The sequence below is a fragment of the Falco cherrug genome, chromosome 9 (assembly GCF_023634085.1).
Source record: "Falco cherrug isolate bFalChe1 chromosome 9, bFalChe1.pri, whole genome shotgun sequence".
NCBI classification, from domain to species: Eukaryota; Metazoa; Chordata; class Aves; order Falconiformes; family Falconidae; genus Falco; species Falco cherrug.
In genome coordinates this window covers 16,581,503-16,596,616 of record NC_073705.1, presented here as the reverse complement: position 1 = coordinate 16,596,616, position 15,114 = coordinate 16,581,503, and the positions used below count along the sequence as shown (strand labels likewise).

Sequence of the window (15,114 nt, the reverse complement as noted above, 5' to 3'; positions counted from 1 at the left end):
TTAAACTTTTCAACAAGTTGAAAAAACAAGATAGATTGTTGAAAAAAACGCAGATAGACTTAGTTTAGGTGCTGCCTGGGCTCAAACCTTGAAACCCAGCATATTATACTGTTTTATTCCAAAGCAACACAGCTTTCTGTCAGGATTACAAAACCAGACCACTAAATTTTTTGAGAAAACCAAGTACGGTCTGAAATAAGTTCTCAAAAACAACAACTGTTATTAAGCTTTGTCTTTACCTTTTGCTGACCCAAGAATTTCAGTGGCATGACTAGCATCTTTCCTTACCCTGCATGACTGGGCCTGTTCCCTTAATGCCTGGATACTACTGCCGTAAGCAGAAAGATCAGACATCAAAGCTTCATGTTTCTTCAGAAGAGCCTGAAAGCGAAGATAAAAACAACATGTACACCTAGCCATTTTACAAATATTACTGTGCTCAAAACATACACTTTGGCTCCATACACAGGGAATGTGGGTTTTTTCACAGCTGCCAGTCTTGTGACTCTCATGAGAATAACCACTTCTATTTATTCACAGGCAAGATAGTGATCCAAATGCTTCTGGTGCTTTTCCTCTGCCTTATCTCAGGAACATTCTTTTGTTCCAACCAGGAATACCACATATCACTCTGGAAACAGCGTTAAGTTTGAAAGTATGCCTTTAAACTGCACTCCATTTTGATGAAACGTCAGTCAGCAGTGTCTGGGATGTGTTTGACCACAGAATGATACTAGTAAAATAACTCTAGACAAAATATTACTTCCAGACCAAGGAACTACTGAAAACCAGACTCATATTGAAATGCAACATCATATGAGGAATTTGCTGATATTTGTCTCATTACACTTTGCCAAAAAAAACCCACCCCCCCAAACAAACAAAAACAACACTGTAAAAGAGTGAATACAAATGTGAAGTTTCTTGCAATTGGTTTAATATACTGGACAGCAAAATTAATTTCATGTGCAACAATAACTAAGACAGGGGAAAAACTGTCTTCTTTTGGCTGAGAGCCAAAATTCAGTTTGATGCAAGAATCTTCTGCCCTTTTTGTTAAGTGTCCTGAAATTTGCAGAGCTCCTTATTTTTTTACCACTGGACAAACCCTTGCTGTGTTTATGGAAAACTGATTCAAATAGAAGTCTCAAATACCTCAGCAGAGTCTTCATCTTTTCCATAGTCTGTACTGCCTACAATGGGCTCCTTTTCCCTCATCCAGGATTCTGCCTCATTAGCATCAGCAAAATACTGCTGAGCTTGCAGGGAATCCTCTAGGTCTTGCCGACGCTGAGATGCTTTAGCTTTCAGAGAGTCCCACTTTTGGTTTAGCTCATTCAATTTGATTTTCACATCCTCAGCTGCAAAATGTCCTAGGTAACAGGAGGAGAGGGAACTGAAGGACTTAAGGAGACATAAATAATACACACTAAAAAATTACTTGTATTTATTGAAAGTCAGACATTAGACCTGTTTAAACCTATGTAGCCTATTCTGACCAGAATAATGAAAGCACAGCTCAGTTTGTCCTTTTGCCTCAGACTGGAAAACTCTGTACTCGTCAGTCAAACTGTACTAGGAATAATTGAATCATTAAGAACAAAACAAGCCACATCATAACATTTCTTGTCAATCATGAAGCAGGAAAGGTCATCTCTTTCCAGTGGCAGAGTTTTTACCAGCAGGCTAATATTATTTCAGACCTGCATTCTGAATGCTGGAATAGGGGAAACTTTTTTTAGCATTCTTGTGTTAAGAACGCCCAGTCAGAAATGCCTACTTATTTAAAAGCAGGAATGACTCTTACTGGTTTTGCAGAGGATTGCCTCTCACATCATGATTAGGTATCTCCAATGCAAGCCTTCAATAGATTTAAAAATGGAGACTAAATATCATAGGCACAAAGTTGCTGAATACAGGGCTCGTATGTGTTTGTCAAGAGCAGATGGAGATCTGTGAAAATCATGACAAGTTCCCATCAAGGAATCTATTTTTATTTTTAGGTGAAAGAATGACCGGAAGTTCATCCAGCTAGCAGGCTTGTGTCTATTGCCTTGACAAAACCAGGCAGTGATTCTTTATTGTACAGGGCTGGAGAACAAGCTCCAGCACAAAGATTTGAATTTCTGAAAGAGGAAGAATTAAAAAATACTGAGACATACCCTCTTCCACCATAGCATTTCCCTTCTGCGTGACTGCTTTAATGCGGGGCTCATGGCCTGCAATTTCTGCCTGCAAAGCCTGGTGCTTCTTTAGCAGATTCTGGACACCAATTAAGTCTTTGCCTGAAAGACACAAAACAGTTAATCAGTGAATTCGGAGCCATTAGACCAAACAAAAATTTCAAGGCACCTGCATCCAGTGCTAGGCAAACTTACAAAGTACTATCGCAATAGAGCACTATGAAAAACTACACTACCCACTGGAATTGTAGAAGCAAAGTAACAGTTAGAGAACCATGGGTGATGGCAAATATGTAACTCCAAACACCATTAGTTACAATAAGCACATGTTCCATAAAAACGCAAGTTATAACAGAACAATTCTAACACCTAAATCCTGGAGTTATCGGGATAAACCAACCTCGGTTTGTTGAAGCTGCAATAGGTTCCTTTTCCCTTATCCAGGTCTCTTCATCCTCAATGTCACGGAAAAGCTGCTGCAGGCGAAGAGAATCTGCAAGTTTCTGCTTGCGAGCTACCATAGGATCCTTTAGAGCTTCATAACGAGCTACTAAAGCTTCTTGTTTCTTCTTGATATTGTCAGCATCAAAGTGCCCAGCATCTTGGAACTGGCGTGCCTGAATGGTAATGCCATCTATACGATCCTAAAATAAATTCAGCGACAGCATTACATCAGAATTTCTGTAAGATGGCTGCAGTGACTGAAAACATCTTCAGGTCTCAGCTAGTAAGTTATATTGTATGAGAAGAGAACCTCAGCTACACACTGCCAGAGCAATCATTTGGTAACAGTTATATCCTGGATAATATACAACACATTATGTAAATGTAATTTGGTTTAATCTGTCAATTTCATAAAATAAACAAAAGATTCTTGAAATTACATTAACTTTACAGATGTGCTACTCTACACAAACAATTCTTAAATTATTAACAACTGAGAATTCCAGCTGTGGGAACCCAGATCTTGTTATCTTTTTGCTGTAGATTTAATTCCCTTAAAGATCATTTGCAAACAAAAGAACCATTTGCTGTAAAGTTCTATATTTAAAAACTGATCTGTTCTCCCTCCCCTCCCATTTCTTTGAGCTACATGAAAACAAACTGCGTAAGAATAAGCTGTTTGCAAATGGAGACTCTAAGGGGCAATCATTTCCTACGCAAAGCACGGTGCATCTTTTTAAGTTGGCATTCACAGCACAACACAATGTTGTAGTGTCATACAGGTCAGCAGGGATTATTTTACTTTTTCAAAATGCTTACTTTTCTCAAAGTCATGAAGATACTGCTCTTAGGGACGTACCACGTACACTTCAGTTCAAGATTATTTCTGATAAATAAACTGTAAAGCCCAAAGCTACAAAAATTATGGAAATACAGACCTGCAAAAGTCTCGGGAGCAAATATTGTTGAGAGAACAGATCTGAAAGTGTAGGAAAAAAACCTATTTCCCTTACCTGATGAGCAGCAACATCTGCCTCTAGCAGGGCATGCTTCTTCTGAAGATTCTGAACACTAGTAAGATCTTTTCCATAATCATCAGAAGCCAAGTGTCCCTCTACTTCATACAGCCACAGCTCAATGTCTTCCACATTGCGATTAAACTGCTGCTGTTGATTGGCTTCACGCAGTTTTATACCTGACCGAGACAGAGTGTCAAGAGGAAAAGATGACATAAGATTTCCACATAATTTAACTCGCTTCCTGTCTTCTCCCAGCTACACTCTCTAGAAAAGTAATTGCCTGTATACTTCTGAACAAGTTGTACCTTTGAGCTCAGTGGCCTCCAGAAGTTTTTTCCATAAGCTGATGACTTCATTCATGCGAGCTGCCACTTCATCAGATGCATAGTGTTTGACATCAATCAACTTCTGGCCAGCTTTCTCCAGTGCATCAATACGACTCTGATTAGCAGAAAGCTCTGCTTCAAAAGCCTGATGTTTCTGAACTTTACCTTGCAAGTTTGATGGGTCCTACCAGTGAGGAAAGAAAAAGAACCTTTCAATCCAAAATTAGTACCTATAGGTCTCCGAAGAATTTTTAAAATCAGACTACGTTAATATACATGCCAAGATGACACTACAGGATTTAGTGCCAAAAATACACCTTAAATCAGAACACTTAACCTATTTAATAAGCGTGGTTACAGTATGATGGGAAAATCCCCCTTGGGGTCAAGAAGAAATTACAATTCCTCCTGTTGCAATTAATACGGCCTACTATCAGCAACATTTTGACTGACGGTGCTTTGTATCATTAGACTGATTACATTAAGCCTGGTATTGCCTTAAAATTACCCTAACATTTGTCTGTGTTTACCTTGTATGCCTCATCTGTTGCAGTTTTCATTTTTTCATTAATCCAACTCTTTAGCTCATCAGAGTCTCGGAAAAATTGCTGCAGATGGAAAGAATCTGCCAGCTGAGTACGGCGGTACATAGCTCTTTCATGAAGGGCATTTCGGCGGCTCAGCAGCTGGGGAAAAAAAAAAGTAAAGTTTTTTAAATTTTTCAAGTTTCTTAAGAGCCACCACTGTATCTGTACTTCTGGGAGAGCTCCACTGCCTTTCCCTGTATTGCAGACATACCATTTAAAGTAATGAAGCAGAACATGATTTAAAGTCTACAGTCCAAACCTATTCTAGATACTTACAGCGTCTCTGCGTGTAGCAACATCATCCATGGCATAATGGTTATTCTGAATCAATTTAGTAGCAAACTCATCTAATGCCTAAAGAGAAAACAGGTTTCCATTTACTTGGTGTAATAGAAATTGCTTGTGCAAGTTTACTTGGTAGATTAATTCTCAAAAGTTTATCACAGTAGAACTAACAGAAAGCCATTATTAAGATAGCTATCATTACACCCTCTTTTATCTGTACCATCACCTTACACGTGGAAGAGTGCAGATTTTTGACAATCTTCATCCACACGTGTGCTGGCATGATATGGGTTACTCAACTCTCTGAGGCACCAGTCAAGCCCTGTCCTATCTCTCCCACTGTTTTCTACATCCCACGTAATAGTGCATTGTTCTGCAGAGCAAACCCCATCCTCCTCTGTCATCCTCTGGCAGTGTTTCCTCCCCAGTCAACAAATTCACTTGTTTTATTTCTTGTTCTGTTTAGTGGTCCCCTAATGTAAATATCTTACTGTGATTTTCTCCTCTTGGGCACTTAGTGATTTCTCAAAGTCTTCATGCTTCTTTAGAAGAGCCTCCACACTATCCAAAGAATCACCAAGGTCTTCATTCAGCAGAAATGCCTGAAGTAAGGAAACAAACACATTTATGTTTCCATGCTCAGCTGCTCTACTGCAACTCAAGCATGGCCAGTGATGTTCCTTACCACATGATATTATTGAAAAGTAAAGGATGATGTATTGGCATGGTGTTGCATGTATGCCTCTAACAGCCACAGGTTCTGAATAATTCTTTTTAGCTTCTTATTGAAACAGCATTTTACAAGAGTTAACACACATAAAAGCAATCTGAGGCCAACTTGTCACAACTAATAGTTTCAGCATTAGATGAAAACAGACATTGTAGCAACTCTGACAGTCAGATAAGTAACTCTGCACAGCACTACGCTCACTAGTGCATGTTTAGTGGCAGTTACTGCCACTAGTAAATATCAGTTGTTTAAGTCTACAGAAGTCTAGCCAGAAATGAAAATCAACCGTATCTGGAGAGTTCCAAGATAGGCACTCACTTCTTGTTTGCTCATCCAGTTGTCAACTTGTTCAGTATCTCTGTAGAAAAGCTGCAAGTCCATGCACTGTTCGTACTGCTGTCTGCGAAGCTCCCATAGTTCTAGCAAGGCAGATCTTTCATCTGAGAGGATGGTCAGCTAACGGATTGAGAAGAGGAATATAAAATAATTTAATTTAGCAGTCCGGTTCATTTCCATCTCAATGTAAAATCAAGTGACTCTAAAAAAGGGGTTCACAGTGGACTGAAAACTACCTCCTGTGTGAAGAATCACTGTCCTGTTACTGACATCATCATCCTCATAGAGGACAAGTCTTTACCCAGCTTATCAAGCTTGAGTAGTGGCTACAACCTTCTGACTTCAGTCAGAAACATCTCCTTTTCCAATTTAAATCTGCACAGAGATATTTAATGGACAGCCACTCTTTTTGACTGCAGACCTATTTGTAAGAGAAGCTCTTCAGGAAACCATCCTGCTCTCTCAACCTCTGAAATCTCTTTGGCCCACTCTCACTTGCGGCATTTGAACTGTCTGATTGACCAATGTTTCAATATGCAGACTTCATGAGAGGCCCCATTCGTTTGAAAAACAAAATTCAGAAATACCAATTATTTGCTGACACTTCTGACAGCATACCTAAACCAAGATAAACAGATAACCCATTTTTCTTTTGGGGGAAAGATATACTAAGAGTTCCCAATAGACAGTACCAATAGTCCTAATAGTTCCTACTAATAGATAAGCAGAAGCTGGCAATCTGAGACTGAAAAGCACACATTACTTAAATACATGAAGGAAGCCCTGTAACCTAGAGGAGTGATACTTTGCAGCTTATGATCTTAATAAGAAATGAACTTTTAAATTAAGGGACACAGAAGAAAGGGATAAAATTCCTCTAGGAGCTCTTGCTTACCTTTTCTTTAACTTCATCAGAAGCATAGTGCCCAGCAGCAAGCAAAGCCTGGCCAGACTCATCAGCAGATTTGAAGCTATCTTCATGGGCATCAATTTCTCCCTATGAAAGGGGATGTGAATAAGCTGTTACCAAAATTTATCTTAGAATAGCGTCAGAATACGAAAACTGCTATTGAAAGTAACACAGAAACAACAGTCTGCACACCTGAATGATAAAACATTCAGCTACCTTTAAATACATTTGAATTTATCTAATGAAAACTAGAATAAAATGTATTAGCTTACAGCGTCGATAAGGCAAGTATAAATATGTAAGTTAAAAGTTGAAACTGAATGTTGGTTTTAAGCTTTCTGCTTAAAGCAATTCCTCAAGATGGAGAGCTAGAACAGTCATTAGTTCAACTGACTGCTATCAGGTCTAATTATTTTTTTATAAAATATTATCATAAGCATTTTTAAATACTTATACCTAGTATTGTATTATATCCAGTATATCTATAGTATATCTGCTAATAAGAAACAAAGTAAAAATACTAAATCAGGACATCCATCTAATACTGCGTTAGTCGCATGATCAAAGGATTCTAGTGGTACAACATCAGCAGTTGTGACTCAACAGACTGTGTAAGACATACAAATCAGTTGTTGAGGGCTGCGGACTGGATTTGGCTGTATAACTTTTATACCTTATGTTCTTGATGTCTATCTAGAAGAGCTTCTGCTCCAGCCACATCATTGGCAAGTTCATCAGCATTTATCAGAGCCTTCATCTCAGTCACCCAGCTGGTGAGGTCTCGGAAGTCCGCAAGAAAGCGCTGTAGTCTTAGGAAAGCATAAGAAAAAACGTTTGGAAATAATTTGTTTGCATAGTTTCTCCATCTTTACCCCAAAGAAAGGGTTACAAACATAAAGCTGTTCCTCAGATAGAAAAAACCCAAGACAATATCAAAATGCAATCAGAATATTAAATAACTAAATGTGCTCTCAATCAAAAAAAGAAGCCTTTTAAAGTCAGGAAAATGCTAGGTTCAAAATCAATTGCTCAAAGACATATTTTGTATATAACTTACATTGAAAGTAAAAGGAATATTCCTAACTACAAGCCTGTATGTTGAAGACAACAGAAATCAAAAGATAGTTCTCCGAGTGTTTCAAGAGGGTCCATGGGACTGCTTCTGTCACAACTGTAACACTGTGTGTCTGTCGGGGATTACTGACAGAAAGTTTCAACTGCACATGCCTCGGCCTTAGAACTGCAAGCAAACAAATTCTGATTCCTTCCAGTATGCCTTTACAGTTACTGCCTTTGGCATGTACTTAGCACTCATCAGCAAAAGCAATCAGTTTCTACTTCCCTTTTATATTTGCTGTTAACTGATCTGAAGAGATTATGACAAGGAAAGCAAAGGAAAAATTATTAATGGTGTGGGTCTCCACCACCATAAATCTTGCAGCAGGGGAGGGAACAAACAGCAAAAAACCAAAATCAGAAACGATGTAAACTAACCACCACATTAGGGTAAGGGTTTTTTTAGTATGCTGCTCAACAGTGATCTAGCAGATGATGTTTCATAGACAACCAGGCTAGGACAGGAACAAGACTGGACAAAGACAAATCCCACAGCAACAAAGCAGCTATTACAGAAATGGGTACTTCATTTAGTCTAGGACAACACATCTAATAACATACCATACTTTAGCCTTCACAGAGAATCATGAAGACCCCACAGTGAACAGATTTTTAATACGAGTATTTAAAAAAACCACCAAAATTAAAATATAGTCAGATAATGTACTTCAAAATGCAGGTATCAACTCAGATTGGGAAAAAAGTAAATACCCTAAAAACATCAAGGCATCTGCTTCCATAACTGATCCACATCCAGAGAATGAACAGAAACAGTAAGTATTTATTTATCATATATGTATTTCTTTTACTACAAGAAGTTATTGCAAAATATAACTTGGTGGACAAGACTGCTTTTGAAAACATCAGAATCATCCAAAAATTTCAGAAACTGCATCCCTTCCTCCTCCTCCCAAGAGTCCTCTGTCAAATCTGAATAAGGAAGAAAGGTCATTTCAGCATGACAGTATTCCTACCTGTAGGAGTCATTAAGGCGAGCATGCCTCTCTGCTGCCAGAGTTCGGATCTGTTCCCAGTTGGCAATCAGCTCCTCCCGTTTCACTTGAATTTGAGAAGCATTTATTGGGTGAGACTGCTGCAAACGGTCAGCTTCTGCACAAAGGGCCTTAACCTAAACCCAGTCATAAACAGTGAGTAGTAAGCTTCTAGCCTTTTACAAGCAGGTTACCACATTTAAATTGGAGGTAAAATGCATCTCATATGGGTACCTTATCTTCAAGAGCTGCAAGATCTCTTTCCAGGCCTTCATGCTTACGTAGTAGCGCCTGCACGCTGGCTAAGTCTCTGCCAAAATCATCTGAGGCCATCAACTGCCCTTTCTCCTTAATCCAGCTGATTGTTTCATCCACATCCCTTCAAAACAAAGCACAAATTGAAAGCAGTCTATCTTGTATGGAAAAAGGAAGAAAAGAGCATGTTTTCCTGTATGTATGCCAGACATACTGGCATGTATCTATAAACACTGCATCCAACTATAATCATTCTTTTAAAAAGAAACAAAAACAACAACAATGAAATCCACCCTAAAAAAATTAGCCCTTTTTAAAAAAAAAAAATCTCAAAAACCCTTGAAGCACATTGGTAGACCATTCTTCAGATCAAGTCACCAAGATGCAAACAAGGAATTATGGCAGCACTAAGCATCATCACCTAGTCGGGGTATTTCCCACTCTGGACCCTTCTCTGACTTAAATGACAGCAAATCTCAAAATGCTATAGATGGAGAGGAGGCTAGAAAGATGCTGCTCAAAGAACCCCAGAACAAGTAGACTGACAGCCATCTGACAGCCAAACCCGACCCCTTTTAAGGGGAGAACTGGGGGAAAAAGCCCTCAGAGGTAAGCAAAGCAAAACTGCCATTAGCAGGAATGAACAAAACTGCCAAGTGTTGAAAAGCTAAATCAGAATGACTATTTTAAGGTAATTCTAGAACAAGGTCCTCAATCAACAAGTCATGAGGAAGAGCAAAAAAAAAAATGTAACAGACAACAGCAGCTCTTCTCATACTACTGTATGCAGCTGAGTGCATCACTAAACATCCACAACACTATTACATCACTTCAGTAGATCCAGCCAAGATCATTACCTGTTGAAGCGCTGAACTTCAGCTGCCCCGAAGAGTTTTCCTTGTCTCTGAAGGGCAAGCCCCTTAAGACGCTGCCAGCTTGCATTTACTTCATCCTGTTTGGACTTTATCAGTTCCTCCTCAGGGTGTTGTTCCTGGCAAGCAAAGGAAAAATGCTATTTTCATATGTCCTGCAGTTTTACATCCATTGACAAAAATTTAAAACACTGCTGTTTTTCAAGAGAGGAACTTGTAATCACTGTCCTTTCCAGATGATCACTCAATTTGATAATTTCCCCAAAACCTCACTGTGTAAACATTCAATACTCTTGTAGTAGTTTAGGTTTCCCTATGTACTGATTAGTCAATGGGAAGAGGGCTGTAAACAGTATCTTTTGTTCCCTGGAATACAGTACTTCCTGCCCTGTCTCTATTCCTTGATCAAGCTCCAGATGACATACCAGAAGAAAAGATAATAGTAATCCTGGCTGTCCAAGGGAAACACATTTAACTCCAAACACAACAGTTTCTCTTACTAATCACTACCCTCCACATTTTCAGGAACATTCTCAGCTGGGCCTGTTATTCAAGCTGTTCAGCAGAACAAGTAAATCAAATGATGACCATTTAAAATTAAGATAGCCAAGTATCTACACACATGCGGAGTAAAGCTTAAAGATCTGCTACCAAGCCAGAGGGGAGAAGAGGGAGTTGCAGACAAAAGTTTGTTGTTATACCAGGCCTGCCAAGGGAGATTTTCAACACACATAAATGTTTACCTGGATAAGTTTGCCAGCAAACTGGTTCACTTCATTTACTCTTTCCTCATGAGCTGCAAGGTCTGTCTGGAACTCTTCAAATTTCTTTTGCAAAACCTCAACATGCTCTAAATCCTGCCCAAGTTCTTCTGAGGTCACTATTGCTTCCTAGCAAATCAAGGGAAAAAAAACCATTACAATTTCAGTATATCCCATGGGAAATCAATACTAAAAATCAGGAAGCAAACTGTCCTAATTTTGAATAGGTCAAAGACAGTTACAATCACTGTGTTTACAGACAGATTTAAAACTAGTTTTCTCCAATAAACTCCACTCCAATCCCCCCAACACTTGTCAATTATCATAGAAAACATGCAAGATCACCAAGGGTATTATTTTTTTCATCTTGCTTGCTCTTACTGATTTTTCATGTTACTGAATATAACCAGTTCTTCCATAAATTTTCTGTTCTATGCACTATGATCGCTACTACAACAACCTTAATTACTGCAAGAAAATATACACAGAAAAAACATACTTTTAAAACTACAAAATAATTGCCCATCCTATTTTGGAGTACCCACAGTGACTAGAAGTTGTTTACATTTTTAGATTGTTTACGGGCATTTGCTGTAAGGTTCTGATTCAAGATTTCTTATTGAAAAGTGCACCATCACATAACAGTTATGCAGGGTTTAAAGTCTGAATCCACAGTGACACAAAATAGCAAACCATCATTAAGAAAACCTGTATGATCATTTTGTGGCCTTTTTTTGTTCATAGTGTGGTTTGTGGTCTGTTTCCTCAGAGTTCAAAGAATCAAGATACAACAGTTCTCTTGCACCTAATGTCCTTACAATGCTTATTTAAAGATATTCCAATCATTAAGTAATCATGCACACTCTGCCAGCTACTTTCTATAACAGATAATTTAGAACATTTATAAAAACCACCTGCTTTTACACATTTCCGTTTTTACACATTTACCTGCTTTTACAGATTTCCGTTACAGAAAACCTGAATTTGATTACAATGAGAAACAAGAAAGTCTCCTCAAAGCAAAAAAAAAAATATGTTTAACTATGCTCTCCAACATGCAGGCTTCCTCTTAGTCTAATACCTCTCTTGTTGTGACTGCAAAAGAACAAATAGTAGTTTGCATACCTACTGCTTATGCAATATGCATAAACTAAATAAAATGTATAGATGCCTTTAAAAGCTCTCTGGGACTACCTGAACTCCAGCAACTGTATGTTGATAGAAAATTTCCACACAAACACACTGAATTTCCCATTGAGATCACAGTAAAAGTAGGTAATAAAATACCTTGTCATTGATCCAGTCCAAGACATCTTCACATTCCCGTAAATACTGCACCAGCTTCTGTGCTTGCAACAGTTTGACTCCCTTCTCTCTCATCTTTTCCAACAGTAATTCCCATAGTCGGTGTAGCTCCTGGAGCCGAGTCTAGAACAATAGGATGTTGTTACTAAAATCCTGTATCAGAGAAGATCAGATTAATTCCCTTCCTGACTTCAACAGAATAATTTTTTCCAAAACTGTATATCCCAAACTCTACTTTAGACAAAGAGTGGACAAACCTCCTAACTTCATCTCCAGTTTTCAAATTTCAAAACCACCAGTTTTCAAATGAAGTAACAATACAAAATTAGGAATTACTGAAGTGAGTACTTACACACTTGTTATTAATAATGAAGCTATCAAATAGTTATGTGTATGTAACTATGAGGTAAACATTTTGTGATAAAATCTGATTTAAATACTAGACCAATGCTAGACCAAAAACTTGCTGCTGTCCCCTTCAAATGACTTCCATGTAAAAGACTGAACAACTCCCAGTAAGTTAATCTCATCTTCATTTGAGAATTCATTTTTATTTAAGATGACACATTTTGTTTCAAGTCAAACGTGTGCCACTTCACAGTATTTTAACCATTTCTTTTAGCACTGACCAGTTAATGTATTTAGCCAGCATTGTTAAGCAACATAATACTGAAATACTAGGAGCAAATACTAGTTTTAATATTGAGTCTCTCTCTGGTTACTCTCTGCCTTTCAGAACTGTTGGGAGCAACCACAAATTTTATAGACAACTAAAAGAAAAACCACACTCCCACACAGACACACAACTTGCAAAACAGGAAATATCTGCTCCACCCATCATCTATAAAGCTTGGCTCACTGAGATGGGAAACCTAAAAGTCAGTGAGAGAAGCTTTTGAACATCTGGCATGGGTGGACACCCATGTAACTAATTTGGAAAGTTCACTTAGGTAGGTTTCAAGGTAGGAAAAGAGCTCATGCCACTCCATTTCCTAGCACTGCCCAAAAGGATAGTGCAAACTGTCAGCCAAGGAAGAAAGAAGGTATTGCAAAAAGAAATTGCACTGCACAGCCAGAGGTTTCACCTACTCGTATGTGGGACCCAACTTGGGTGGCCGTTACTATGGGGCGCTGTGCAGTCCGGTATGGCGTGAAAGACTGAACCATTAAAAGGCAAATTACCACTCCAAACAGAACACAAGTAACAAATTACCTTGAGTAGCTAAGACACAGTATCACTTTTTTTTTCCTATTTGTTGCAAAGATTATACAATCACAATGAGATTTCTAAAATAATCATTACCTTGGGGGGGGGGGGGGGAGGTTTATTATATAATGTATTAAAAAAAGTATCTGTTTTTCCTTAGCCGCCATATTTTCTTAGTTATAATGAAACTATGAACATATCAAGTAAGTTTTGATAATCATTCCAAAAATACCACAAGAGCTCTCCTTTTGAAAAGTTATAAACTGCTCACATCCAAATCTCATAAAAGAAAAAGCTTTAAACAAGTTATTTGCATTAAGGAAAAATGCAGCCATAACCAACACTGAAAGAAGCGAGGCACAAGAAACAGCAAATTTAACAAAATGAGTCCTGGAGAAGAAGCTGGTATCCATAAAAAACATAAGTGTTTACTGGTGGGGTACGCACATGCACGTGTATGCACACACTTAAGCACAAAAAACCCTAACATAACCAGAGAAAAATGAGAATACAGAGGAGAAGGAGTAAAAGATAACTATCAAATCATGACATGTTACAGTTTGCTCAGAATTTTAAAAAACATCCATTATCACTCAAATACTGTCAAACATAAACCTATCTAGTTAGTCCAGCAGCAAAGAGTTTAAAAAAACATTTGTCACTGCATTACAGTTTGGGAGATTTAGAGAGAAAGAAAAAAACCACTCAATCTCAGAAACGGATTTGAAGAAAGCTTACTGCTTGTTATTAAGGAAGCAGATGTCCTAAGAGATGTTCACTGCTGGATAAACAGAGTGGACAGAGCACTGTACTTGGAGCTCACAGAAAAAGCTGTAGAACACCAACAGATCTGAACATATGGCCAGTACAACTTAACTGGAAAGTGAAGATCACTAGGGAACTGATCTGAGCTACAGCACATAGAAATTAGATGTCTGAGGTTGACTGGTATGGTTGTTTGTGTTACTTATAAATATTACTGCAGAAAATCAAAATGCTATATATAAGCAAAAATGAGCGGTCAACATCCCCTGACACCAGGCCTTGTGAATTTGCTGCCTCTTGATATTGTGCCATTCTGGGAAGAACCACAAGTATAATTAATCATTTGCCTTGTGACTTTCAACACATCTTGATGTTTTTCCAATTCAAGTTCCTAGACTCCACTGGTAGATAGCTCACCTCAGAACTGGATTCAAGAAAAGATATAAGCTGGGTGCTCGTGAAAGAGAAAAGTATCTGTAAGCCTTACAAACACAAATTTTCTTGTGATTTCACTAGATCAAATACCTATAGAATTTTTAACAGTGTTTTAGAATATAGTTATCCATGCAATCTGCAAAAAGTGTTTAAGGAGAAGCCTGTAAGAGGCAAAAAACAACAAAAAAAACCAAAAAAAGGGCTTTAAAACTCACTCTTATGGTTTCAGATGCAAAATGGCCTTCATTAATCATCTGATTTCCAGTCTCATCCAGTTTAATGATAGCTCCTGAATTGGCCTGCACCTCAGCTTCAAAAGCTTGGTGCTTCTGCAGCTTCCCCTACGAGTAAAACATGAAAGAATGTGACTGAGATTTGGTGCATAGCCCTCCTCCACATTTCCAAGCATCAAGATTTTTAGTGTATTTTATGCACATTCAGTACTGACAAACAAACAATAAAACAGCATAGTTGAAAATCATAGCTGTATCGTATGTGTCACGGGTAGATTCAAACACCCCAATTTTTGTCATTTCATTATTGTGCTTGCTTTTCTACACTGGAGAGTTCAAACATCTAAGAACCT

At 38.2% G+C, this 15,114-nt stretch overlaps 1 protein-coding gene across 11 annotated transcripts in view; it reads right to left on the bottom strand.

The window, feature by feature from the left end:
• The window catches only part of SPTAN1 (spectrin alpha, non-erythrocytic 1), a 53,472-nt gene that overhangs the window by 29,087 nt on the left and 9,271 nt on the right, over positions 1 to 15,114 (bottom strand). For all 11 annotated transcript variants that reach the window (XM_055720906.1, XM_055720905.1, XM_055720907.1 and 8 more), the window contains exons 3-20: positions 14,744 to 14,869; positions 12,104 to 12,244; positions 10,799 to 10,945; positions 10,041 to 10,174; positions 9,163 to 9,307; positions 8,911 to 9,065; positions 7,494 to 7,629; positions 6,806 to 6,907; positions 5,893 to 6,030; positions 5,336 to 5,446; positions 4,836 to 4,913; positions 4,503 to 4,658; positions 3,952 to 4,156; positions 3,641 to 3,822; positions 2,584 to 2,827; positions 2,163 to 2,285; positions 1,156 to 1,373; positions 289 to 381 (exon numbers count right to left, since the gene is read on the bottom strand). In XM_055720906.1, coding sequence (XP_055576881.1) covers positions 289 to 381; positions 1,156 to 1,373; positions 2,163 to 2,285; positions 2,584 to 2,827; positions 3,641 to 3,822; positions 3,952 to 4,156; positions 4,503 to 4,658; positions 4,836 to 4,913; positions 5,336 to 5,446; positions 5,893 to 6,030; positions 6,806 to 6,907; positions 7,494 to 7,629; positions 8,911 to 9,065; positions 9,163 to 9,307; positions 10,041 to 10,174; positions 10,799 to 10,945; positions 12,104 to 12,244; positions 14,744 to 14,869 — 2,634 coding nt within the window. The remainder of the gene's footprint in view (positions 1 to 288; positions 382 to 1,155; positions 1,374 to 2,162; positions 2,286 to 2,583; positions 2,828 to 3,640; positions 3,823 to 3,951; positions 4,157 to 4,502; positions 4,659 to 4,835; positions 4,914 to 5,335; positions 5,447 to 5,892; positions 6,031 to 6,805; positions 6,908 to 7,493; positions 7,630 to 8,910; positions 9,066 to 9,162; positions 9,308 to 10,040; positions 10,175 to 10,798; positions 10,946 to 12,103; positions 12,245 to 14,743; positions 14,870 to 15,114) is intronic.